The sequence below is a fragment of the Lissotriton vulgaris genome, chromosome 8 (genome assembly GCF_964263255.1).
Source record: "Lissotriton vulgaris chromosome 8, aLisVul1.2, whole genome shotgun sequence".
NCBI classification, from domain to species: domain Eukaryota; kingdom Metazoa; phylum Chordata; class Amphibia; order Caudata; family Salamandridae; genus Lissotriton; species Lissotriton vulgaris.
Window position 1 is genome coordinate 560,670,460 of NC_141696.1, and position 26,613 is coordinate 560,697,072.

At 48.8% G+C, this 26,613-nt stretch overlaps 1 protein-coding gene across 1 annotated transcript in view; it reads right to left on the bottom strand.

Annotated features, from left to right (window-relative positions):
- Positions 1 to 25,343, bottom strand: part of PCCA (propionyl-CoA carboxylase subunit alpha) — a 2,575,253-nt gene extending 2,549,910 nt beyond the window's left edge. The window contains exon 1 of the mRNA XM_086934374.1: positions 25,209 to 25,343. Within this exon, the coding sequence (XP_086790500.1) occupies positions 25,209 to 25,271 (63 nt within the window). The 5' untranslated portion in view covers positions 25,272 to 25,343. The remainder of the gene's footprint in view (positions 1 to 25,208) is intronic.
- Between the last annotated feature and the right edge of the window lie 1,270 nt (positions 25,344 to 26,613).

Below are 26,613 nucleotides of genomic sequence, written 5' to 3' on the forward strand. Positions count from 1 at the left end.
ACCGTCGGAGTGCATCACCTCAGCTAGGCCATCAGCATAAGGTTTTAGCTCCGGTACCCTCCACAGGCGAGCCCAGAGCAAGAGGGGTCGAAGACGGGCCTGATCCCCTATTGCTTTACAGCCAGCATCCATGAGGACTGGGATAGTCGGACTACTCGATGGAATGGCAAGGAGATCTTTAATAAATTTGTTTTCAGCCTTGCTCAGTAAATCCACTTTGCCTAGGCCCCACAGTTCAGCTCCATAAAGTGACGCAGAAACCGCACGTGCTTTATATATATCTAATAAAGGGGCGACACAATGTTTTGTTGAGTTGTGAAACTCCTTGAGGAGGGCCCCCCCCACCCTTTTGTGAGCCATTGTCATTTTATTGATGTGGGCGGTCCAGCTCATCGCATCGTTAAGTCGAATTCCCAAGTAGTCGAATTCTGCCACTCTTTCAAGGGGTATAGAGTTCAAAATGGGAGGACGGCCAAGTTTGCGGGGTGGGTGCATAACTAAGTACTTGGTTTTTTTCCACGTTGATGACAAGTCCCCTGGTGGTGCAAAAGTCCTGGAAGCGATTCAGTAGTGTCTGGAGACCTTGGGGGGTTTTAGAGATGAGGAGGGTGTCATCGGCGAACAGCAAAGTTGGAATTTTTACGCCTCCCAGAGTGGGAGCGTCTGCTGGTTCGCCGAGTAGATGATCTACCACCCCATTGATATAGAGGGAGAATAGGGTGGGGGCCAGGACACAACCCTGCCTTACTCCCCTCTCGACCCTGATCTTGTCGGTCTTTTCCCCATTCAACCCCCATCTAACCTGGGCATAGGTGTTGTTATGCAGTTTGATAAGGAGGTTTAGTAAATACGGGGGCATCCCTAGTCCGTGTAGCACCCTCCAAAGTTCCTCCCTAGGAACCAGGTCAAAGGCAGTCTTTAGGTCAATAAAGGCCAAGTAAAGACTGCCTTTGCCTAGCTCCACCACCTTCCAATGCAAAACAGGAGCCTAAAGACCTGTTCGATAGTTCCGGTGCCTGAACGGAACCCGGCTTGCATATCGGACAGGATGTGGTTTTCATCCACCCATTGTGAGATCCTCCCCAAAATGGCTTTCCCCGCCAATTTCTGGCTCGAGTCTATTAGGCTTATGGGCCTATAGTTCCCAGGTAGATCCCGGCTGCCCTTTTTGTAGATGGGGACTACCTCAGCACCTCTCCAGGAATCTGGCACAGGGCCTCCCTTAACGATTGCATTAAGAAGTGCAGAGATTAATACCCCCCATTCTTCAGGATAGGCTAGGAGGATATCGCCTGGTAGGCCATCCGGACCAGCTGCTTTTAATGGTACCAAGGTTTTAATCTGCTTTGTGACATCCAAAACAGAAAAAAGTTCCAGGTCTTGAACTAAGGTATAGGGAGGGAGGTTGAAGGGGTCGTTTAGTGGGCCTTCAGCGGCAGAATAGAGTTTTTGGAAGTGGGAGAACCATATCTGGGCATTGATGGTACAGGTCCTCAGAGTGTCGTCGGGACGGTTCCTATTGCCCACCAAATCCCAAAAACCTTTGGCGTCTCTCCCACGACTGGCAGCCAGGAGGTCCTGCCAGAAGTTATCCTCCCACTCCATCTTGGCGTTTTTTTGGCAGAGTGCGTAGTGCCTCCTGGCCACCCTAGTCCTAGATGGTAATTTGGACTTGACTGCTTCAATGAGAAGCGACTTCGCCTCCCTGCACTTCTGATTGTACCAGCCCTGTCTAGCTCGTGAACTTGGTTTCCTTCTATTCATATTAGCTGGGACTACAAAGAGGTCGCTGATAGCCTGGGTTATGATGCAGAACCTAGAGGCCACCTCCAGCAACCCATCCTCTTAGGGGTCAAGATTGACTAGGGCTGAGGCAAGTAGCTGCCTAATGGCAGAACTTTTCTCCTCTGAAAATGCCCACTTTAGCCGCCGTCCACAGTTAGAAACTGCTGACAGGTCCGGGGCGGGGTTACGAGAAGTTCTGGTCACAGTGCTACTTAGCCACCTGTGAGACAAGGTGAGAGAGGGGAGGTTGTGGTCACTCTCTACAGATGGTATAATCACCATGTCCTCAACCATACTCCACAGGTGTACGTCAAGAAGGAAGTAATCCATTCGTGACGTGTGCCCTGGCCTGTTGTAGGTATGGACCCCTGCTTTGTCGGACCCAGTCCTGCCATTGGCAGCCCTCAGACCAAACTCCATAGATATTGAGTTGATCTGGAGGGCCACTTCTGTCCACTTTTTGATAGGACTAAGTTCAAGGGACGGAATCCCCCACCTAGTATCGTGTTCCTCTTGATCTGTTAGGATTTCGAGGTCCAGGGGCTCAAAGGTACAATTGAGATCGCCCGCCACCAAGGTACAAAACCTGTGAGGTGACGAGCGAAGCTGGGCTTCTAAGCAAGATATTACTGGGGATTCTCTACCCCCCTTTGTGCCTCGGGCGTAAATGTTAAAAATGTTTAGGATGACTCGGCCCTGGGGGGTTTTCAGCAATATATTAAGGAGGTCCGGGCATTTGGTATCCCGCTCCACCACCCTGCAATTAAGTTCTGAGGCCACCCAAATGAGGAGGCCACCAGAAGGGCGGCCCCTGCCAGTTCCACTATGGACTGCTGGCAAAAAATGGGTGGAATATCCTGCCTTGTGCAGGGGCACCCTGCTCCAGGTTTCCTGGAACAGGCATATGGAGTGTTGCTCCACTAGCGAATTCCAGTCCGGCAACGCTAGCTTCCTCTCGAGGCCCGCCACATTCCAGCTGAAAACCCTAAGCGGTGGGTCCGTCACAGCCGCAATGCTACAGTTCCCAACAGGAGGCAGCGTGTCCACAACACCCACAGCAGGGAGGCTAACCAGTGGGTCAGGAGATGCCCTGGTCTCCCCTTGGTCCTTTTCAATCTCAGCAGTGACCTGGCTTTGTGGTGTGATCGAAGGGCTACGGATTTTAGAGAAGGGGGTAGGCTCGGCAGCAGGACTCCAAGCCACAAGGGCCTCCCCAGGGACGTCACAGAGTCAGCAACCCCAGGAACCCCAATTCCGCATAACTGGAACTGGATATAACTGCTGTGGAAAAATTCCGGGGAAAGGTGACCATGGACGATGTTTTGAGATGGGGGCCCAGCAGGGCAGAACGGGGTGGTCAGGACCGGCCTCGGGTAGAAAAAAGTTAGGTCGACAGCATCGACCCCCGTGCCGGCCGTTCGGCCTTGGGAGCATATTGAGTGGGCGGCTCTTATATCTTGAAAGTTGACCACCACGCAATCTCCCTCAAAAGGTTTTTTCCCATGCCCAATCCAACCCACCCTGCGCACCCCAAGAATCAGGCCATCTACACCCAGTGGAAGTGGTCTATTGGTTTTCATCCAGTGGATGACTTTGTTTTTTAGCGCCTGATGGGTTTCCTGCTGTGATTCTTTTAGGGGGGGACTTTGGTGAGAACAACAACATACGGGTGGCATTCGGGAGGGAGATTTACCGGGGGGCACTTGCGTGGCGAAATCTGCTGGGTGGCCACTGGGGGGGGGATTTTTTGGCAAGGAGGGATTTTTAGACAGAGGGGGATTTTTAGGCAAAGAGGTGGAAGGGATAGCCTTAGAGATTGATGCTGCTCCGTTGGTTTTAACAAGTGCAGCGGAAGCCGAATGCACATTTGGACCAGCCCCTTTCTTCTGAGAGTTCTTTTGAGCAGGGTTCGGCGCAGATGCCGTCACTGCTGTGGGAGGAGTGCTGTGCACCTGAGCTACATGAGTGGAATCACTCGGCCTTACCTGCTTCGCACTGGCTAGAGGGGCTGGGGTAGGAGCTTTCCCTGTAGCCAATGTTTTGGCCGGCAGTGTCGACTGGACTCCGGATGTTTGGCTTACTGGGACCTCTTTAGCAACATTCCTATCTGGGTTGATCTCACTAGGCTTAGGTTGCAATTTCAACAGAGTTTTCAGGGAGAAAAAGTTATCCCTAGTGGCCTGTTCGAAGTTGTCCAGTCTGACCCCCAGGCTCTTAACTTGGTCGAGTAATGGATTAAGCAGAGACTTTACCAGTTTCTCGAGAGACTCGCGAGAGGTACCCTGTTTTGGTAGGACAAGTGCTGCTGGAGGCAGGGGGGATGGTATCCGGGACTCAGCTGCGTGCTGGGGGGAGCTAGAATTCCTGAGGAGTTCCAGCTCTCCAGCGTCTGTGTATGAGGTACCCCTATGGAGCTGTGTCCTAGAGCGCTTGTAGAGCATGGAGTGACTTTCCCTCCGAATATTAATCCCCCTTTTCCTTTTCCTATGTACCCGTGAAGGTCTAGTCTGGGGAAATGGTTGTGGGTCAGGTGTGGGAACAGTAGGATCAGTTTGAGACATGTTGTCAGGAAAGCTGGCTAAGCAGTGGGATGGTCCAGAAACTATAACCTCAGTACAGCGACTGCTTGGGGAAGGGATTGATATGAGGCTTTCTATCCAATCTAGTCCTGCCTCTAGCGCTACAATGTGTTGCTCGTCAGATGGGGGCCCAGGCGGAGGTACATTGGAAATGAAAGTAGGCGGCGACAAGGCGTGTGCCGCAGCTCCCAAGGATGAGCGCTTGGATGGAAGGAGGTCAAGTGAGAGGCGGCGTTCCGTCATTGCGATCTCCTTTTCAATGACGTTGGCCACCCGAGTGATAAATTTGTCCATGGTGCCAATCATCGTGGAGCCCCCTAAAGCACTTGCTCCACCGCCCCTCAGGGCTTTACCGGATCTGGTGGACATAATGGATGCAGGACCTGCAGTTGAACTCTGAGGGATTGGAGCCGTAGCAGAAGATGGAAGGGGGGTGGCCCAGCCCAGCCTCTGCCGGCCCCGGACGGCCACAGACGGGCCGCCCTTTGCCCGGGCTTCGCCCGGCGTCCCGCAAGACGGACTCTCCTCTGATCTTGTAGAGTGGCGGTGGGGGCGGGGCACGCAGGGGGGCGCTGACCGATGACTCGTGGTCATGCAGGGACTCCTGGGATAGCGAGTCCCTGCTGCGCTTACCCCTGTAGCCTCCTCTGTTGTCGGTCTCCCTCGGCAGCCAGCAACCAGGCAAGGTCAGATCCGCGTTGGTGGGTCCACCCACGGGCGAAGCGGCTCCCGCGCAGCGGGAGCGGCGAGCAGTCCACAAAAGTTGGAAACGGTCAAGCAAGTTCCCGCGTCTTCAGAGGTACGCCAGGGAAAAGGGTCACAAGCAGGCTGGTTCCCGCTACACTTTTAGCTGTTTGCCGGTGGGGCGGGGCACGCAGGGGGGCGCTGACCGATGACTCGTGGTCATGCAGGGACTCCTGGGATAGCGAGTCCCTGCTGCGCTTACCCCTGTAGCCTCCTCTGTTGTCGGTCTCCCTCGGCAGCCAGGAACCAGGCAAGGTCAGATCCGCTTGGTGGGTCCACCCACGGGCGAAGCGGCTCCCGCGCAGCGGGAGCGGCGAGCAGTCCACAAAAGTTGGAGACGGTCAAGCAAGTTCCCGCGTCTTCAGAAGTACGCCAGGGAAAAGGGTCACATATTAAATATTGATCAGTAGATATAAATGAAGGTGCCGTGCGAGTGAAGAATGATCGGAAAGAGTATATATTCATCTATAGCAAAACAGTATTTGCAATAAAAGAATCAATAGAACAAGTCCTTATGTAGCACAGTAAAAATAAAAATGGGTTTGGGCTTCAAACTAAAAAGAGACCTGAGAGGAAAAGGATTTAAAGCATACACTAAGCTTATCTTTGAAGATATCCAAGTATTTGCACATACAGAAGAAAAATCATTGAATTTTATATATTTTCAGCACGATCCACACACAGATCAATTCCATGAATGTTTGCACTTAGAAGTGTCTAGCAGAGGTTGGTGGATCAACAAATTAACAGGAAGAGCCAAGCCAAGGGTTTTGCTCGGATCTTGGAGCACATGAACGAGCCGATCTCTGAAAATATTTGCTATGTAAATCATGGAACAAACAACATAAAATATGATAAAGACTCTTCCAAATTCAAAAAAGTTTATTTCTTTAGCATGTGGAAGCTTTGACATAAATAAGACACATGATAGCACTGCACAGAGAAGTACTTTACGAAAAGTGATTTTTTTTAACTTGAACCATTAGTGAACTAAGAGGCAAGACAACTGTGACGTTGTTATAAAGATAAATTTCTTATGTTAAGTCTCGGCTTTTATCTTTGTGCACCTTTCGACAATGTTTATATAGCACAAACTCGACTCTGAAGGTATTGGAGCGCTTTACAAAGAAACCTGTTACATTACATATGGTATTCATTCATTGTTGTAGGGTTGGGGAAATGAAGTGATCTGCTCAGTTTCACATGATGTTGAACTAACGCTGAGAATCAAACCTGGTTCACCAGGTCTGAAGTCAACAGCCCTGCACCACATGAAGGGTATCGGGGGGGGGGGGGCAGGTAGAAACCACATGAAAGCTCAGCTAGTTATGGGCTTGAGGTTCCAACAGACCCTCGAGCAGAGCCAGGCTTCAGGTTCGAGCTTTCAGTGGTTTGTCCACCTCCAGCGTCTGCCTGTTGTCTAGTCACTCGTTATATCTCAAGTTTAGGTTAAAGGCAAGAGCGTCCAGCATGAAGAGCATTGCATGTGAAAGTGCTCTCTTCAAACTGCTTTCACTATAATTGGCAGATGGATTAAAGTGTGTGGAAGGCTACCTTTACTCTTTGGTCATTGTTATTATCAACCAAGATATTTTACTCTGGTTTTTCTGTACTTTTCTTGATGTGTTTTCAAGAATGTTGTCAGGAACTTTTGCTTTAGGTGACTTCTGTTAAGCTGCTTCGCCAAACAAAGGTCAAAAGGTCCTATCAGTTTATTTTAGGCACTTTGTAGTCTTGTGTGACTACTAGCAAGGACATTTTGTTGACCGTGGGCATAAAAATTCAGGTTCTCTAAGTTTTAAGACTTTTCATTGGACTAAATCAAAACAAAATTAAACAAGATGAACAGTTGTTACTTACCTGTAAACAGGTGGTTCTCCAGTATTGGTGTCTTTCATAGATTCACATGCTTGAATATTCCCCGTCGTCGGAGTGGGAGTCCCACGGTAAATAAAATAGCAATAAATGCTAAATATATAATAATATATAATAAATATATATATACATAATAAGGAAAAACCCAAAAAATGCATACAATAACCATCTGGTACCTAACCAAGAGTTTCCACATAGGAATGCATGGGGAAAAAGAAGTTCCAATGCAGCCTATCCTTGTCATTATGTTAGTCCAAACTGCAGCCAATCAGGCGCCAGCAGCCCTCTAGAACCTTCTCCTCAGAGCTCAAGCCCTCAGATTTTCGTAGCACAAGAGTGACCACAGAGTCTATGAGGAGAAGAGAGCCTCTGAGGGGAGGATGGGAGGGTCGCATGTGAATCTATGAAAGACACCAATACTGGAGAACCACCTGTTTACAGGTAAGTAACAACTGTTCTTCTCCAGTATTGGGGTGTCTTTCATAGATTCACATGCTTGAATATAGAATAGTAAGCAGTCCGTATCCGTACACAAAGTTTCCAGGATGCAATGTATACACAACAGGTTAAAATCAACAGGATTAAATCCATGTCACGGAAGTTATAAAACTGTATGTATACATAAAGAAGACATGCACAAGACTGGAAACCATAGGAGGAGGGTAGAACAGAGGCTCACCTTATTGAAAAAGATTCCGGAGCACAGCTTGTCCCACTGCGGTATCCCCTTCGGCCATGGCACCCAGATTGTAGTGCTTCGTGAACGTGTGCCTGCTGGACCACGTGGCAGCTCTGCAAATCTGATGCAATGGAACTCCGGCAAAGAGTGCAGTCGAAGAGGCCACAGACCTGGTAGAGTGGGCTCTCACTGCAGACTGTAAAGGCTTTCCCGCTTTCTGATGGCAGAAAGCAATCGCTGAGGCCACCCAGCGGGCTACTGTAGGTTTGGTGACTGGTCGCCCTTTTTGAAAACGGCCATAGGCCACGAAGAGCTGATCTGATTTTCGGAACTGGGCCGTTCTGCTGATGTAGAACTTTAAACATCTTTTAATGTCCAAAGAGTGCAGGCGTTGTTCCGCAGGTGATTGCGGATTGGCAAAGAAAGACTTCAGTATAACAGGCTCATTAATATGGAAGTCTGACGGCACTTTTGGAAGGAAAGTAGGATTAGTGCGTAAAAGCACAGAATCCGGTTTGAACTGTAGAAATGGCTGTTTAATTGTGAAAGCATGCATATCACTCACTCGACGTGAGGACGTCAGTGCGAGTAAAAGCGCAACCTTCCAGGTGACATACTTGAAATCTGCGCTATGAATTGGCTCAAACGGAGCAGTCATTAATTGTGAAAGTACAATGTTGAGGCGCCACTCTGGAGGAGGACGTCGAACTGGTGGAAAAGTCCGAAGAAGTCCTTTGAAGAACTGACGTATCAATCTGGATGAGCATAAGGAGGCGGAGCCATCATGGCGGAAGCGTGAGATTGCCGCCAGAAAAACTTTTAAAGTTGCATGTGACAAACCCGACTGAGCCAGATGGAGAAAGAAAGGGAGGAGCTCAGCGGGCGTGGCACGCAAAGGATGTACCCCGGCGTCTGCACACCAGTGGCAAAAGCGTTTCCACTTCAACTTATAGGTTTTTATAGTTGATGGAGCCCTGGCCTGAGCGAGGATGTTACGACACTCTTGAGGGATGCTTAGATGTGCAAATTCACAGTGCTCAGGTTCCAGGCTGACAAGCTCAGGGAAGAGGGGTCCGGATGGTAGATTTGACCCCTGTTCATGGAGAGAAGATCCATTCGAGGATGAAGAAGAATGGGTTTGCATTGAGACAGGAGTAGCAGCTCTGAGAACCACGCCTGTCGTGGCCACCTGGGGGCAATCAGAAGGATGTGACAAGGCTCTCTCCGCATCTTCCAAAGTACGCGAGGCACTAGAGGGATCGGAGGAAAAGCGTAGGCGAAGAGATTCGACCAATCCATCAGAAGGGCATTGCCTTGGGACCCTTTGTGGGGATGCCAGCTTGCGTAAGCGGGGCATTTGCGGTTCTCTGGAGTCGCAAAGAGGTCGATTGCAGGGTTTCCCCAACGGTGAAAGACCATATCGAGTGTTGGCTGGTGGAGTTCCCACTCGTGGTTGGATGATCGAGATCTGCTGAGGGAGTCCGCCAGGAGGTTGGACAAACCCGGAAGATGTACTGCCGTGATTTGGATTTGATGATTGATGGACCAGTCCCAAATCGCTTCTGCCAGGCGGGACAACACCGGAGACTTTGTTCCGCCCTGCTTGTTTATATAATGCATGCAGGTCGTGTTGTCCGTTTGTATTAGAACTGACTCTCCCTGCAGCACTGGTTGAAATGATTTCAGGGCTAGAAAGATAGCCATCAGCTCCAACTTGTTGATGTGCCAGGTCTTTTGATGGAAGGTCCATTTCCCTTTCACGGACAGGTCTTGGAGGTGAGCTCCCCAGCCCTCCAGGGAGGCATCCGTCGTCAGTGTTAGATCTGGGGTGTTGGACAGAAAAGACGTGCCTGCTGCTAGTTGGTGAGGTTGTGCCCACCATTTGAGCGCCTTTTTCATGGGAATGGTGATGGAGACCTGATCGTTGAAGGAACCGGTGACCTGACGCCACTGCTTGTCCAGAGCCTGTTGGATAGGTCGCGCTCGTAGTCGGCAATGAGGGACAAGAGCGATGCATGACGAAGCCATCCCCAAAAAAAGACTTCAACAAGCGGACTGAAACGCACTTCTTTGCGAGAAGTAGCGATACTAGCCGGAGGATCCTCTGTTGACGTTCCCGGGAGACAAATGCTTTGACCAGGGTGGTGTCCAACGTTGCCCCTAGAAAATCTTTGCAAGTTGTTGGCTGCAATTGAGATTTCTCCAGATTGATGGACAGACCCAAGGAACGGAATACTGTCTGGCAGATTGCAGTATGATGTAGAAGTAGTGCACGGGATTGTGATTTCAGAAGGCAGTCGTCGAGATATGGGAATATCTGGATGCCTTGAAGACGAAGAAAAGCCATGACCGGAGCCAACATTTTTGTAAAGACTCGGGGGGCTGAACGGAGGCCAAATGGAAGGACCCGGAATTGGAAATGAAGGTGCCCCACCTTGAAACGCAGGAACTTGCGATGCGCCGCTAGAATTGGGACATGGAAGTAGGCGTCCCGGAGATCGATGGTAGTCATGAAATCTCCGACTGAGAGCAAACGCAAGATCTCTGTAAGCGTGAGCATACGGAAGGTCTGGTCCTTGAGATAATGATTGAGTGCTCTCAAGTCCAGTATTGGTCTCCATTCTCCGTTCTTTTTGATGACGAGGAAAAAACGGGAATAAAACCCCTTCCCTCTCTGCGACTTTGGCACAACTTCCACCGCACCCTTTTGAAGGAGAAGGCGAACCTGATGAAATAGTTCTTTGAGGTGCGGAGGTGGTGGTCCGGAAGGTGGCGTTGGAGGAGGTACCTCGACAAATTCCAATGCATGGCCTCTCTTCACAATGTCGAGTGCCCAACGGTCCGTAGTAATGGAGGACCATTGAGAACCAAACAGAGAGATTTGACCTCCAATCCTCCGTTCGACCGAGGAGTCATTGGCGTTTGTTGGATTGACCTCTGAAATTAGACTTCCCTCTGTAAGTCCTGGCAGGCTGCTGACGGGACGACTGCTGGCGGTTACCGGTGTAACGCTGGTTACCTTGGTTGAAGGACCGGTATTGACTGCTTCCTCCACGAAAAGTGGACGTAGTGCCACGTCCTCGAGCACCCCGAAAGGGCTGTTTCCTAAACTGAAGGGTACCCAAAGCACGTGCAGTGTCCGTGTCCTTTTTAATGGATTGTAGCGCCTCATCAATATGCGCTCCAAATAATGACTCGCCGTCATATGGCATATCTAGGATTCGTGCCTGAACTTCCTGCCGAAACGAAGTCGAGCGTAACCAACCCTGGCGACGCAGAACAGCTGCTCCAGCGAGCTGGCGAAAACCGGTGCAGGCTACATCCACTGCACAATCGATAAGTTCTTCTGCCGTCCTCTCTCCTTCTTGCAGAATTTTCTGTGCTTCTGCCTTGGAAACATCTGGAAGTAACGCTATGTAGGCGGCTAGATCAGCCCAAGCCTGGCGATCATAACGGCCTAAAATGGCCATGGCGTTGGCCACTCGAACTGTTGTAGAGGACATGGAGGAAAATTTTCGTCCAATAGCATCCAGGCGACGGCCCTCACGGTCCGGAGGAGCAGTGATCGTAGATGCCGGATTCTTTGAACCCCGTTGAGCTGCCTGCGTGACGACAGAGTCGGGCTTAGGTTGGCCTGTAAGGCATGCTGGAGATCCTATAGGAGCTTTGTATTTCTTCTCCAACCTTGGCAGCTGCGCTGGTAGAGAGTTTGGAGTCTTCATTATCTTCTCCCCTTCAGACCAGATGAAATCTATAATCAGGACTGTGTGGATTTGTTTCAAGGGCTGGTTTTTGAAATCGTATAGGAAGCAATCTTCCTCTCGGTGTGCTCGTGGCAATTTGAAACGCTGTGCTGCCCTATCCATTAACTGGTGGAAGCCTGCGATGTCCACTGGAGGAGAATCCGCTGCAGGCACCTGAGAAGGAGATGGTGTTTGAGCACGATAGTCATCCCACTCCGCCAAATGTTCCTCACCATCCTCTTCTACTTCAGAAACTTCACCATCTTCACGCTCTGGAGGATTCTTGTCATCATCATCCTCTGGATAGATGGTAGTGTGAACACGAACCGATGTAGTACGGTGAACAGTTACAGGAGACGCTGGTTGAGGAGGAGCCAGAACCGGGTTAGAAACCGGATTCACTACTGATGGGACCGTTGTAAGCTGTGGCGTTGGTGGGAAACGCCGATTGTAGTCTTCCAACATACTTTGGAGGTTTGATATCATGGAGATAGGCAACATCGCAGTTGGAATCTGAGTGTGAGTTGTTTGATGTTGATCATAAACATCTTCCTCGTCATTACTGAATTCTTGGCACTTAATATTTAGGTCCGAAAGACTGTGAGCTTGGCCATCAGACTCTTGATCAGAATCAGTCGCAAACAGCGGAGATGGAGGATTAATCATCTCTTGCTCTGCAAGAGTCTCGAACTGTGGTTTGCTGGACTGCAAGGGCAAAAGAGGCATAGTAACAAAAGAAGAGGCCGGCGTCGAAATAGTGTCCTGCGTACGCGATGACGGCATGACATCAATTGACTTCTGCGATGGGATCGATTTGGATGCCATCGTCGACGAGGAGACCGTCGACGGAGCAGTCTTCAATGGTATAGATGGAGTCATCGTCGACGGAACCTTTACTTTCAATGTCTTCGTCGACGGAGTCATCGTCGACGGAGTCATCGTCAACGGAATCTTCGTCGACGGAGTCATCGTCGACGGAGTCATCGTCGACGGCATCATCGTCGACGGAGTCATCGTCGACGGAGTCATCGTCGACGGAACGGTCGTCGACGGAGCAGATGGAATAGGTCCCCTCGTCGACGGGATAGCCGTCGACGGTGCGCTCGTCGACGAGAGCGTAGACGGAGTCAAAGCCCTCACACTTCTAGTCGACGACGACCGGGTCGTCGACGAGTGAGCTCTTTTCGTCGATGACGATGAAATAGGAATCACAGAAGGCACAGTCTTAGAGCTGAGAACCACTCTCATCGACGATGAAGACGTCGACGCTAAGGCTGACGACGATCCAGAGGCCATCGTTGTTGTGACTGTCGTCGTCGATTTGGAACCAGAGACAGCCATTCTCGTCGACGGAGTAGAAACTCCCGTCGTCGACGGCAAATCCGTTTTCCTCACAGAAATACTGGATCTTGAAGCAGAAGGAGCCTGAGAGCTTTGTCTCGTGGGCCCAGACGTGGTAGGCAAAGGTGAAGACACCGCAGGGGCCATTGTGAGGGAAACTTTCCTCTTTTTAAGAAATGGTGAAGGCACCTCCTGCACACTACCACGTTTAGAAGCTGCTTGAGAACGGCCTGACCCCAGACTTTCAGCGTCAGAAACTACATTATCTTTGTCTTTAAGCCTCTGAAGCCAGACAAGTAAACGGCCTTCTCTGTCCTTTTGAGTTTTCTCTGAGAATTTTCTACAGAGTTTACAGGTACCCACTTCATGGTCCGGGTAAAGGCAGTAAATACACTTACTGTGTGGGTCATCATGATATAATCTCAGCTTTCCACAAGAGGAACACGCTCTGAAGAGAGATTTCTTACTTGAAGACATTTTGGAAGAAACTGGAACACTTGAAGAAGAAAACTGAGCAGAGCTCAGGGAGACTCCCTTACACACGACGTGCGGTAGAAAATCTGAGGGCTTGAGCTCTGAGGAGAAGGTTCTAGAGGGCTGCTGGCGCCTGATTGGCTGCAGTTTGGACTAACATAATGACAAGGATAGGCTGCATTGGAACTTCTTTTTCCCCATGCATTCCTATGTGGAAACTCTTGGTTAGGTACCAGATGGTTATTGTATGCATTTTTTGGGTTTTTCCTTATTATGTATATATATATTTATTATATATTATTATATATTTAGCATTTATTGCTATTTTATTTACCGTGGGACTCCCACTCCGACGACGGGGAATATTCAAGCATGTGAATCTATGAAAGACACCCCAATACTGGAGAAGCAATAAATTAACTATCAAAACACAAACAATTACTTCAAATGAAAGCAGTGCAATGCTGACAATACAAAACTGCATTGAGTATTATTTTTTCCACACTCTCAAAAATAACTAATGTTTGGCTACAGAAATGTCATTCTTTTTGTAAAGAGCTGCCTCTACCCCAAAGTTCCCTCTATTTGAAGCTTCACATTGGGTTCATGCAGAAGTACAAAAAAGAAGAGAGAAGCGGGTAAGTTAGAGTAACGGATAGGGTAAATAGCTAGGCATAACCTATAACCTGCAATTTAGAGAAACTGAGAAGAAATTGACATTGGCAGCTAAAGACTATTCTCACTGTTGTTAATGTAATAGCATTACTGCTGCTTGACCACGGGCAATGAAAAGTACTGTTCTACTAAGTGAGTCGATCATAAACTACTTTTTTATCTCGATGTACATAAAGAGACTCACAATCCTAGAGGAGACATTTCCAGCTGTACAAACCTGTTTTGAACCATCTAAAAGCAGAATGTGTTTATATTAAATAATCACGAGGAGGAAACGTCAGTTGTACTGAAGTCTTTAGGACGAATAGCCTTTACAACGAAAGCAGAACCACAATAGCGTCATTCCTAGGACCGTGATTATGCCACGACTTGCACTTCTACGAAAGGTTTAGAAACGCATTTCATTACAACATTTTTCAGTTGTAATTTACAAATGGTACCATTTTTATTTAAATGTGTTTATTACGTTTTCTTTTACTTTTTAACAATACAGGTTTCACAATGGTTATTCACATATGTACATAGCAGAAGGGAAGCTCCAATTTTTTTGAGTTACTATACACATGCAACATGTCTGATTATCAAGCTGCGTATTACGACCAGTCTATTTGTTGTAGTGAAATACTGAGTAACAGGAAACTGATACTATAGGTAGGGGTTTTGCAAACAGGGTAGGGAGCGGTCAGTCGCCCGCTCCAAGGTGTATCCGTCCTCCAGTGGTGTGTGTGTTGCCTCCATGCCTGCGCCGTCTGTGTGCTGGGGCAGTGTTGTGCTCGTTTTTTAGGTCGAGCGACCTATCTCAATGCGCATGCGCATTGAGCGGAAGCTCGATATATAGGGGCTTAAACAGAGCTTACAGAGATCAGGCGATTCCCAGGCGATTTCTTGCAGTGCATGTGAAAGCGCGTGAACAATGCCACCAGCCGCTTGCCTCGCAATACCACATCAAAGGTGGCCGCGTCTCAGGCCCCTGCTGCTTCACACCCTCATGCCGCTCTCCCCGCTCCGCCCCCTCCCCTGCCCGCCGTGTCGCATTTCTCCTCGTACTTTCACTTTGACGGCCGCAGGCCGTCTCTCGTGTTTCTCCTTGGTTTTTTTACTTTTCTTGTTTACTCTCTCGTCCTCTTCGCCATTTCTCCTCCTGTTTTGGCTTCTTCTGGCTGCACCTCAGTGACGCTCTGTCTATAAAGTCACTACAACAAAACACAGCTGCAGATTGATAAAGATTTTCCCAGTTTTTTGCCAGAAAGGTACATATCTGTGAAGGACTTGGAGGCAAAGGATTTCTCCTCCCCTAATTATTCACGGCCGGCCGTACTTTCTCCCTCTCCCCATCTCCCCCTCTGCATGCTCTCCTCTCTCTCTCCCCCCTCTCTCCCCTCCGTCCTTCGCACTCGCATGCTCAAAACATGACATTTAACTGTCACATTGGCATCTGGATCGTAAGCACCATTGTGTTTTTCTCTGATCGGGTTCATAGTTTGTAAAGAACTTTTTACGTTATTATTTGTGCCAGCGATCGTGTTATGTCAATTACAGTAATGTCGTCATCATGCTAAATAAAAGTATTAAGACTGGTTTACTCTCTCGTCCTCTTCGTCATTTCTCCTCCAGTTTTAGCTTATTCTGGCTGCACCTCAGTGACGCTCTGTCTATAAAGACACTACAACAAAACACAGCTGCAGATTGATAAAGATTTTCCCAGTTTTTTGCCAGAAAGGTACATATCTGTGAAGGACTTGGAGGCAAAGGATTTTTCCTCCCCTAATTATTCACAGCCGGCCGGCCGTACTTTCTCCCTCTCCCCCCCTGCCTGCTCTCCTCTCTCTCTCCCTCCCCCCTCTCTCCCCTCCGTCACTCGCATGCTCAAAACATGACATTTAACTGTCACATTGGCATCTGGATCATAAGCACCATTGTGTTTTTCTCTGATTCGGATTCATAGTTTGTAAAGAACTTTTTACGTTATTATTTGTGCCAGCGATCGTGTTATGTCAATTACATTAATGTCGTCATCATGCTAAATAAAAGTATTAAGACTTGGAAAATCCAACCTCATTTTTAAATGTGCAAGATTGGTGTGCCAGGGACTTTTTAACACAATCTTTAAGCCAGTAATTTTTTATTTAGGAAAGTTTTAATGCGGTTTGTTTTGATGTAAGTATGTGCTGCGGACCCCATTTGAAAAATCGATTTTACATTAAGCAAATGATGCTCGAAATTCCCAAATGTAAAATAACCCAAAGAAAAAAAGTAACGGCCGGTCGGCCGTTTTTTCAGTTTCACGGCAGCGTCTTAAGCATGCCAAGTTACAAGCTTCATTTCTTCGTCTGCAATTTCACATTTATTTTCATTTATAGAGTTTTTTTTTCTTCAATGTGGCTATTTATGTGCTTTTTTATTTTATCAGCAAGTTTATATTGTTTAATTTTCAAGGACCTCATGAGTAGGTGCTGCGGACCCCACTTTAAAAATCGATTTTACATTAAGCAAATGATGCTCGAAATTCCCAAATGTAAAATAACCCAAAGCAAAAAAGTAAACCATTTCTTTTCTCTCCTACTCTGTGGATATAATGTCCCCATCTCCGGGTGACACATTGCTTTGAAATGTTATAATCTCAAATGTCTGTTTTTCTCTGTCAAATCCATCCCTACATTAATCTCCTTAAGCCTTGCGTTCCTTTTCTTCTTGACGTCAGATTTATCCCTCTGACCACTTGTAATTTTAAAAATCAGCCGATCAATTCCAAACAGTGTTGGAGAGAAGGGTTATGTGGCGGATATTTCTGGCTCAGTAAAACATGCTGAATTTCTTCTGGTGTCGTTTTCGGACGCTTAGACATCATTCAGCAGTGCCGGCATTTGTCTGTATTAACCTGCGTGGAAGGGAGGGGGCTTTATTTTAACATCCAGCTGGGCAGAAACAAAGGCCTGATTTAAAAGACCATCAGCCCGTCTTTTGTTCAAGCCATCTGAGCCTAACACCTAGATGCCAGTGCAATGGAAGAAAGCAGAGGCAGACAGCTAATTACTTCACACATACTTAAGCAAAACCTTTGGAGCCAGTTGTTTTAACTTTGTTTAACTCCCTACGAAAGAGATGTGCTTACACATTTTTAATCTTGCCTCCCAAAGCAACACGACTTAAGATACCACGCCCCCTCATGTACTGGTCTAGTTATCTGGAGTCTGGAGTTTCCATGTCTGTTCGTATTGCGCCTTGATGCCCCTTGGGGCTAAGTTTTGCGCAGTATAAAAACGCTATTCATTCATTCATTCCTCATGTGAGACCTTCACACCCTCATCGCCGCTCTTCCCGCTCCGCCCCCTCCCCTGCCCGCCGTGTCGCATTTCTCCTCCCCCCAGCAATGCCCTCCGTCTTGTTCTCCTCCGTCGCTTGTTTCTTACCCCAGTTTCCCTTCCTCCTCGCCTCTCCTATTTTCTTTATCTAAGCCCCTCGTATTCACTATAATACAGTCCATGTTGATTGAGCACAGGGTCAAAGAAAGGATTATTGTCATTATAATGGAAATGAAAACAAGGCATGCGCAACCCACCATCTACAACCCTTACATTAACATCGGTCAGTGATTGGTACAAAATAAGTACCCCTCTGTAAATAATAAAAATGTCATGCCACATCCACCACCACATCCACCATCACCACCACATCCACCACCACCACATCCACCGCATCCACCACAACCACATCCACCGCATCCACCACAACCACATCTACCACCGCATCCACCACCACCACATCCACCATCACCTCCACTGCCACATCCAACACCCCATCCACCACCACCACCACCGCATCCACCGCCACCACATCTACCACCACATCCACCGCATCCACCGCATCCACCACCGCATCCACCACCACATCCACCACCACCTCCACCACCACATCCACCACCACATCCACCATCACCTCCACATCCACCATCACCTCCACATCCACCATCACCTCCACATCCACCATGACATCCACCGCCACATCCACCACCACATCCACCACCACATCCACCACACCCTCCACCACACCCTCCACCACCACCTCCACCACCACATCAACAATGAGCCAGAGATCTATGAAACAGAACGTTAACTTGTTTTTTGTGTCGCCGATAAAGGCCCAGGAGGCATACCTCCCAAGTGTGCTCTACCGGAGAAGTGTGGCTCAATGGTTAGAGCGGCAGACCCTGAAGCAGAGGTCTAGCCCGGGACCAGGGTACAATTCCCCGCCTCGGCGGGTCTTGGGCTCAAAATTCCACGGACCTGATAATTCTCGCCTCGGTGCCTATTCCAATCATGGAGTCCCACTCTGCAACTCTGGGCAATAGCTTGCTTAATCTCCACAACGGCCCCCACAACGCTAAGGAGGCCTGGCCTCCACCTTGGGGGTGCCCAGGAATGGACGCCTCACAGGGAAAGCCAGGATGGGTTCCACAGCGGTATTCGTACAAGCGCCTTGAGACCCTTGCGGGCGAGTAGTATGCTATACAAGTATCAATTTACATTTACCGTGCGGCCTGTGGAGTCTGCTAGGTGAGTGCTGGGCAGGCCCATAGCATGTGTAGGAGATCACCCCTGGTTAGCTGACATCTAGGGCACCAGGCTTTATTGGGTTCAAAGTATTGGTTAATCTTAGCTGGTGTCATGTAAGCTCTATGCAGAATAAAGTATTGTATAAGGTGGAAACTGGCATTCCGAGGGATATGTGTGGGCCCCTATAGGATGGCCCCCCATTCTCGATCTGTGCTCTGCCACTGTAAGTCTGCGCCCCAGCGCTGTCTGAGTGACGACAGTGGACATGTTGTGTGCACCCGCAGGGAATCCGCGAACCACTTAATGAGGTGTTGCCCCATGCCCATGAGGAGGAGACACTGTATTGTGAGGGGAGTCGCAGGCTCCTGTGTCACATCGCTCCAGAGCGTCCACACAGCCCGCATCAGAGCGGCATGTAAGAGGAACTGACCTTGTGGCAGTTTACAACTTTCAACTAATATGTCAAACGGCATAAGCAGCTTGTCCTAGGCTGGATCGGTACCATGACGGCCAATAATACATTCTCACCTTTAAATCGTTGGCCCAGTCACATGCAAGGTATATATTTTTTATATATAGCATGAGTGTCACCCAATTATATTGGAGTGCTTTAATTGAGCACCATTTACATTACAATCTCCATAATCACAGGATGTTGAGCCAACGCGGAGGCTCAAAACTAGTTCCCCAGCTTCAAAGTTGCAGCGGCTCGCTGTTACACCACAGCAATATCTATGGGCATGTAGGCTAAAATGTACATGAATGCAATATAATGTTTGCTTTCATTTATTATTCTTACTCTGAGTTTGGGAGTTTGAAACTGGATGGGTCACTCCTATTCCCAGACACTTCTCTAGCAGGTCTTTTATTCTCCAAGCCATTTAGCTTTGGGGAGCATTAGAGAACAGTAATAAACAGTAAGGTAGGACACAGATGCGTGACATTTTTTACATTTCCCCAAAGCAGACTTGGTGTTTAGTGCATTAGGAAGCTTCTCACATGCGGAATAGTTAGTAGAATGATTTTTAAAACTGCACATTTCAGGGTGGTGGCAGCACCTTGCTAGAGCGCTCGGATCTGTGTGGCAGACTGCGAGGGAATCCTCTTCTGTCACGCGCCTCACGCTGGACTTTTCTCCTGATTTTTAATTCATTTTTAAAAACACCCCCAATTGATTGTCAATTTGTGCTGTGTGTGTTTTTAACCCCTACCTGCTGTTCCGCTGTGTGCGTGAGCGTTTTACCGGTCCCCCTGGGCCCCGGTCCACCGCGGCTTGCCAGTGCCGATTGTAGTGGAGGGCTAGGTCGGGCGCCATTTTGGTAGTCCCGGTTCCCGGCTGGACTCGAGTTAGCGGTCCAGCGCGGGGAGGGGCTTGGCCTTTAAATAGCATAGGGGCTGGTGTGACTGTGCGTTTGCTCAGGGTGGTGGCAGCACCTTGCTAGAGCGCTCGGATCTGTGTGGCAGACTGCGAGGGAATCCTCTTCTGTCACGCGCCTCACGCTGGACTTTTCTCCTGATTTTTAATTCATTTTTAAAAACACCCCCAATTGATTGTCAATTTGTGCTGTGTGTGTTTTTAACCCCTACCTGCTGTTCCGCTGTGTGCGTGAGCGTTTTACCGGTCCCCCTGGGCCCCGGTCCACCGCGGCTTGCCAGTGCCGATTGTAGTGGAGGGCTAGGTCGGGCGCCATTTTGGTAGTCCCGGTTCCCGGCTGGACTCGAGTTAGCGGTCCAGCGCGGGGAGGGGCTTGGCCTTTAAATAGCGATGTGCCCTCGAGCGCGCAGCGGTCGCGCGCAGCGGGCACGCCGACTGCGCGCCGAAGGAGCGCCAAAGGAGGGCCCGTCTGTGCCCGTCCGTGCCCCGGACGGGCCCAGGGCCAGTCACCCTGCCCGGCCTCCTTTTGTGCTGGCTAGCTCAGAGACGCTGCAATACTCTCGTGCGGATCTTCTGAGACTTGCCCCTCATAGCAAGGGCTCGCCGTGCACGCGCGCTAACCCTGCTAATGCTTTGGGAAGATGTACTATGTGTGCATTCCAGCCCCAACCCTTTCTCGCTCCACGTTCAGCTAGCAACGCCGCCACTACCAACATCAGGGCGGGCCTGATCAATGCCAGATCGGCAGTGAAGCATGCGGCTGATATCTTTGAACTACTTTCAGATGGCCAACTGGAGCTGCTGTTCCTTACAGAGACTTGGCTGACTTGTACCTCCGCTCCTAGCGTTGAACTCGCCATTCCTAGGGGGTTCAAGATAGCTAGAGCTGACGGCCCCCTGGGTAGAGGGGGCGGACTAGCGGTGGTGTTCAAGGAGGGATGGAGCTTTGAAACTGAGCCTCTCACTGAGAATCTAGGGGGTGAGGTTCTCCATTTCTCCATCAAAACCTCTCCCCACTTCACCTTAGGTGGATCTTTGATCTACAGGCCCCCAGGCTCAGCCACCCAATTCCTCAACTCTTTAGAAGAACACCTAGTCCCACGGGCATTAGGCTTTCCTAAGTTTCTTTTGGTCGGGGACCTAAATGTCCACATGGATATCCCTGATTCCTCCGAGGCTCGGGGAAATTCTGGAGCTTGCCCAGCTAGTACAATGGGTGTCGGGGCCTACACATGTGGGTGGCCACTTACTCGACCTGGTATGTACGAATTTCCCCATCCAGCCAGTGTCGGTGGAAAAAACATCCTGGTCTGATCATGACCTGATCAGGTTTAGCTGGGAGCTGGCAGAGTCCAGCCCCCCGCCCCCCACCTGTCATCGTCAAAAAATCAATCTACCTGCGTTCAGACTGGCCCTGTCTAACACTCGCCCACATCTCAAGGGATGCTTGGACGATGCAGTGGGGGAGTTCAATGAATGGATAGGGCAGGCGGCGACTGCTTCTACCAAACAAACAGTGCTGACCAGAGCCAGACGCGCGCCCTCCCAACCCTGGTTCTCCCCAGAACTAAGAGAACTGAAGCAGGGCTGTAAGCGACTTGAACGCTTATGGAGGAGAGAGTATAGCCCCGAGGCTAAATCCGCCCTTCGACTTGCTCAAAAAAACTATTATGGAGCTATTAGGGTCGCTAAAGGTCTCTATTATGCCGGGCGCATTAACAAGGCCAACAACAACAGCAGAGAGATCTTTGCGATCGTCAAAAGCTTTGTGTCCCCTGTGGCGGAAGCCATGGCCCTCCCGTCCTCTGCACAATGGTGTGAGGAGCTGTCTAATTTTTTTATAACTAAAATAGCGAAGATCCAGCGAGGCCTTTTAGAGGCACTTCCCGCTGATCGCTCTGTAGCCGGCCCTTGCTCACCCTCTCCCGCACCCCCTGTGCATCAACTTACCACCTTCGCACAGGTTTTGGAAGAGGATGTTCTCCGTCTTCTCCAGTCCCTTAAATCGGGCTCCCCGGTCGACCCATGCCCTGCCCGAGTGCTCTCGGAAGTGGCGGAGACTGTTTGCAGTGAGATCACGCAATTGGTGAATCTTTCTTTGGCCGCTGGCGTGGTCCCCCAGGTTTGGAAACACGCTAAACTCCTTCCACTCCTGAAAAAACCAGGACTAGATGTGTCGGTCCCGGGAAACTATCGACCCATCTCCCTCCTGCCTGCTCTCACAAAAATTTGTGAGAAGGCTGCTCTTCTTCAAATGGAGAGCTTTGTGGAAACATCTAATGCCCTCCACCCGGCCCAATCGGGCTTTAGGGCTGCCTATAGCACCGAAACGGCCCTGGTGGAGATGTCTGAAGCCATCCGGGAGTGTCTTGATGGAGGTGGCAGAGCGGTCCTAATTTTATTGGACCTCTCTGCCGCGTTCGATACTGTCCCTTATGATCTCCTTCTTGGCCGGCTGTCAGACATTGGTGTTGGGGGAGTGGTGCTTGATTGGCTTTCTTCTTTTCTATCAGATAGGACCCAGCAGGTTTGGATGCCTCCGTATGCCTCGGAGCAAAGACCTTTGCTTACAGGGATCCCGCAGGGGTCCACTCTTAGCCCCCTTCTGTTCAATGTATACATTACACCTTTGGTATACTTGGCTGAACAGTTCGGGGCTAAGATTGTAGGGTACGCTGATGACACCCAGCTGCTGTTTACCTGGCCAGATGACAACCTGGACACATCCACTGTTCATCTTTGTTTGTCCTCAGTATTTCGCTGGTTAACACAGGCCCAGCTGAAGTGCAATGAGGACAAGTCCGAGGTGCTCTTTTACGGCTCCTTTCCCCCTTCATTCAAGAGCACACTCTGGCCCCCTAACATTCCTGGCCCAACCGAGATGGGAAGACCTGCAAAAAATCTGGGTGTTTGGTTTGCGGAGGATCTCAGATTTGAGTACCACATCAAAAAACTCACCGGCACCTGTTTTGCCACTCTGAAAATGCTCCGCAAATTTTTTCCCCTGCTCCCCAGGGAGGCCAGAGAGTCGGTTGCCAGAGCACTCATACTGGCCCGCCTTGATTATGCTAATGCACTGTTTAGTGGCATTCCAGCATACCTGGTTAATCGCCTCCAAATTGTTCAAAATGCGGTTGTACGCCTTTTATTTAACATCCCTAGGTGGAAGAGCGTGCGCACGGAGTTGCGCTCGCTTCACTGGCTTCCAGTTATACAACGCATTCGGTTCAAAGCCTTGGTGCTGGCGTTTCGCGCAATTCATGACCAAGGCCCCTCTTATCTGAAGAGAAGATTCACTAAGTACATCCCGACACGTACCCTGAGATCTGCCTCATTGTTCAAACTGTCTCTTCCCCGCTTCAAACGCGCCAGACTGGGTGGTATGTCATTGTCGGTGGTGGTTGCTCGAGCCTGGAATGCCCTCCCTTTCCACCTTCGCTCCATGCCGACAGTAACTGCTTTTAAAAAACATCTGAAAACCCACCTATTTACGAGTGCAGGTTAGGAGGATTCTCTTGTCTTGTTCTTTGACGCTTTGATCCGTTTCCCGCGCCAGGATACTCTCAAGTAACAGAGCGCGTTACAAAACGGTTTATAACATAACATAACATTGCTTTTCAACAATTAAAGCTGTTTAATACCATTTGTCGTTGTAATAGCAATCGGCGTAAATGCACACGTAAGCATGATGCTCGTTGTAAATGTATATACAATACTTATGTACCTGCCAGCATAATAACAGTATTCCGCCTAGAAACTGGCATGATAATGTCAACGTCGTTGTGATACTTTCATTGTAAAAGCCTTTGGTAATTAAGCTTTTGTTGTTCCATCACATAACCAATCACGAGTCTTAAGATCAAGTTATCCCTGGATAGGCAAGGACTAACCATCCAACATGGTGGACCCCTTTAGTCCTGTTTTTAGAATTTGTCATTGTTTATGTTGATTTGAGTTCATTGCCCCTTCAGAGGATGTTATAAAATGCCTGATTGGACATTAATTGGCAATGGGAATGTGCACTTTAAACGGTGGCTATGTTTATGTACTGCATGTATTTAGTGCATGTGCACGTTTATGGTCATTTGGCTGAAATAAAGTATTTTGATGATGAATAATAGCATTGCTGGTGACATAATGGGCCAGAAAGAAAAAACATTATTTATCAGTTAAACAACAAAACGAGTGTGTGCATCAACAGCGTTGATGCAGCAAGCAATACTTAATAATCTTTTGAATCCTTCAAATAGAAGGTGCGTGGCCACCCAACCATCACAAGACCTAAACTCTTGCCCCAAATGCCAATTAGCAGGTGGAGAGAGAAGGGTTTGTGGATCATAAAATAATGCACATGGCAGCTTTGCGCTGTGAGCCTTTCGCCACTGCAAATGATATCTGAAGGAACCAGTGGGAATCTGAACGTTGACCCACTGTGTAGCTTTTTGCATTTTATTTTCATTTCGTCCAATTAAATATGTCAAAACCTGGCGCTTCGAATGGACGCATTACAAAGGAGTAAGCGCTTCTTGAACTGAAAGTACTACTAATAAACGTTTTCTTACTATCTCTACGCCATGTTGCATTCTCAAACACCGTTTCACCAGACAAGGAGAAAAAAGTAAGAATGACAAAGATTAGCATCTGCTTTAGGCAAAAACATAGAGAAAGTCACAGCCGGTGAACAACTGTCCAAACAATATCCTTGGAGAAGGTGCAGCCCAGGTACAAAGATGGAGCAGTCCTTGATGTTATACAAGCAAAGGCACGTACATCGCAATCGGCAAGCACATTTCAGACTACAAGGTCACACAGAGGGACAGGGGAGAGCTAGAAACGGTGTGTGGAGGGGCACCGTAAGAGGGTGGTTTGCAAAAACTTGCTAAACACCTACCCTGTGTAGGAGGTATAATGCATGCAACAGGTAATTCAGAAAAGACCTCAACCCCTGGCTCTTCGAATGACCCCCAACAGAGCTTCCAAACCCCGCCCGCCCCCAGCGCCTTGAGAATCTTACAGGTGAGAGTAGAGCGCTTCACAAACGCCTGGTTGATTGACTGAACAGGTAGAGTTCATGGCAAAGTTTAGTGTTCACTCATCCCGAGTTCACAAAGGTCTATATACTCACATATATACTTACTTCAGGCTATGACCCGGCGCAATGTCAAAAACAAAGGGTCAGTCAGCATATTAGTGCCACCGAAGACGTCATAAGATGAAGGGCCAGTGCTGGTGTCAACCTGGCGCACACAGCCCGCGCTTTACGTGCACACGTGGAGCACTGTGAAGGGTTTACAGTAACACGCAGCTGCAAGCTGGGGCAAATGTTTGTCTGCACCCACTGAAGACTAGAGGGCGCACCCCGCCATTGTACTTTGCGACGCTCACCTTCAGTGCCAGCGCCATCCTCTGCGTCCTCTGAGAAGCACTGCGAGCCGCCATCGCTGCCATTCTGAAGCCGGCCTGTCGACCTTTCACTTCCAAGAAGGCGGAGCCAAGGCTGACCAATCAGATTGCGATCCGAGCCCTTGGTTCAGACCGGCAGTGGGAAACGTCAGAAGGAGCGTAGTGAACAGAGTACACGGATTGGCTGACACCGATTCTGTCAGGAACAACGTGCAAGACAAGAGCTGGTGGGGATTTCACATGGAGTACTAGTACGGAACCGCTGTAGTTTATAAAACCGTACGTTATATTGCATTTTGTTGTAGCATATATATAAGCATTCATCATATCACATTGGAGGCACCGTAGCGTAGGGTGAAGTGCTTGCTTTTAATAGAGCCTTGGTTTTTTTTTTAGAGTTTTATAAAGCGCGAATTAGACCCGAGCATACCACCAGTTTCATTACAGAAAGACTTGCCCAGAATCACAGGATGTTGAGCGTCGTTGCAGAGACTCGAACCGGGTTCCCCAGCTTCGAGGGAGACCGCTCTAGCCATAAAGCTACATCCGGCCTATTGCGATCCTATGTGGGAATCGATTGGTTTTGCGCATGAATATCGGCTATAATTGTTACGGTAGAGGAATAATATAATACTGGCAAATTTCACGCATCGTGGCTACAAAATTGCATTGAACAACAACAGCATTTTTTCTCATTTTGGAAAATTGTCAACAATCTTCGTTGGAGAGAGGGAGAGTGTAAAAATGTCCTTGTGCTTTACGCCATGTGTGTGGTTTAGGGTTGCCACCTTTCTTAGAAACAATATCGACCGTATGTGGTTTGGTATTCTGGAACAGAAAGGAGGAGATGGGCGATACATAATTTCTGTACATTTGCAATGTAACAATTATCTTTCAGTGTGCTCTAATAAGGATTGTGAAATTAATGACACAGATCTCAACATTTTTTAAATGATTTCTTTATGGGTTTGGTGCTTTAGGTATAAGTCTCAGAAGGGAAAAATAAGAGGTTTCACGGCTTTTCCAATATTTTTACCAGTCTTCGTTTGAAAATACAGGGCAGGTCTGTAACAAAAAAAAACAGCCAGGAAGCAACCCCAGTGTGGTTTAGATGGTTAGCGGAATTAGCAGGAGTGTAGAGCCCTTGTGGCTCCTATAGTCAGGTAGGCCGAGTTATGGCGGCGCAGTATGTAAGCTGAATGAAATGCACAGACACTTGGTACGTGGTCCCTCTGGGAGTGCCTTGAGAGGTCACCCTAGCCTTTATTTATACCTTCAGGCAGAGTCCGGCCCTCAGGATGTAATTGTGCTACAATGTAAGGTAGAGGCCTGGTGGATCTCTACACACTATCCAACCTTTATTTTGAAACAAAAATCAAACTGTAAT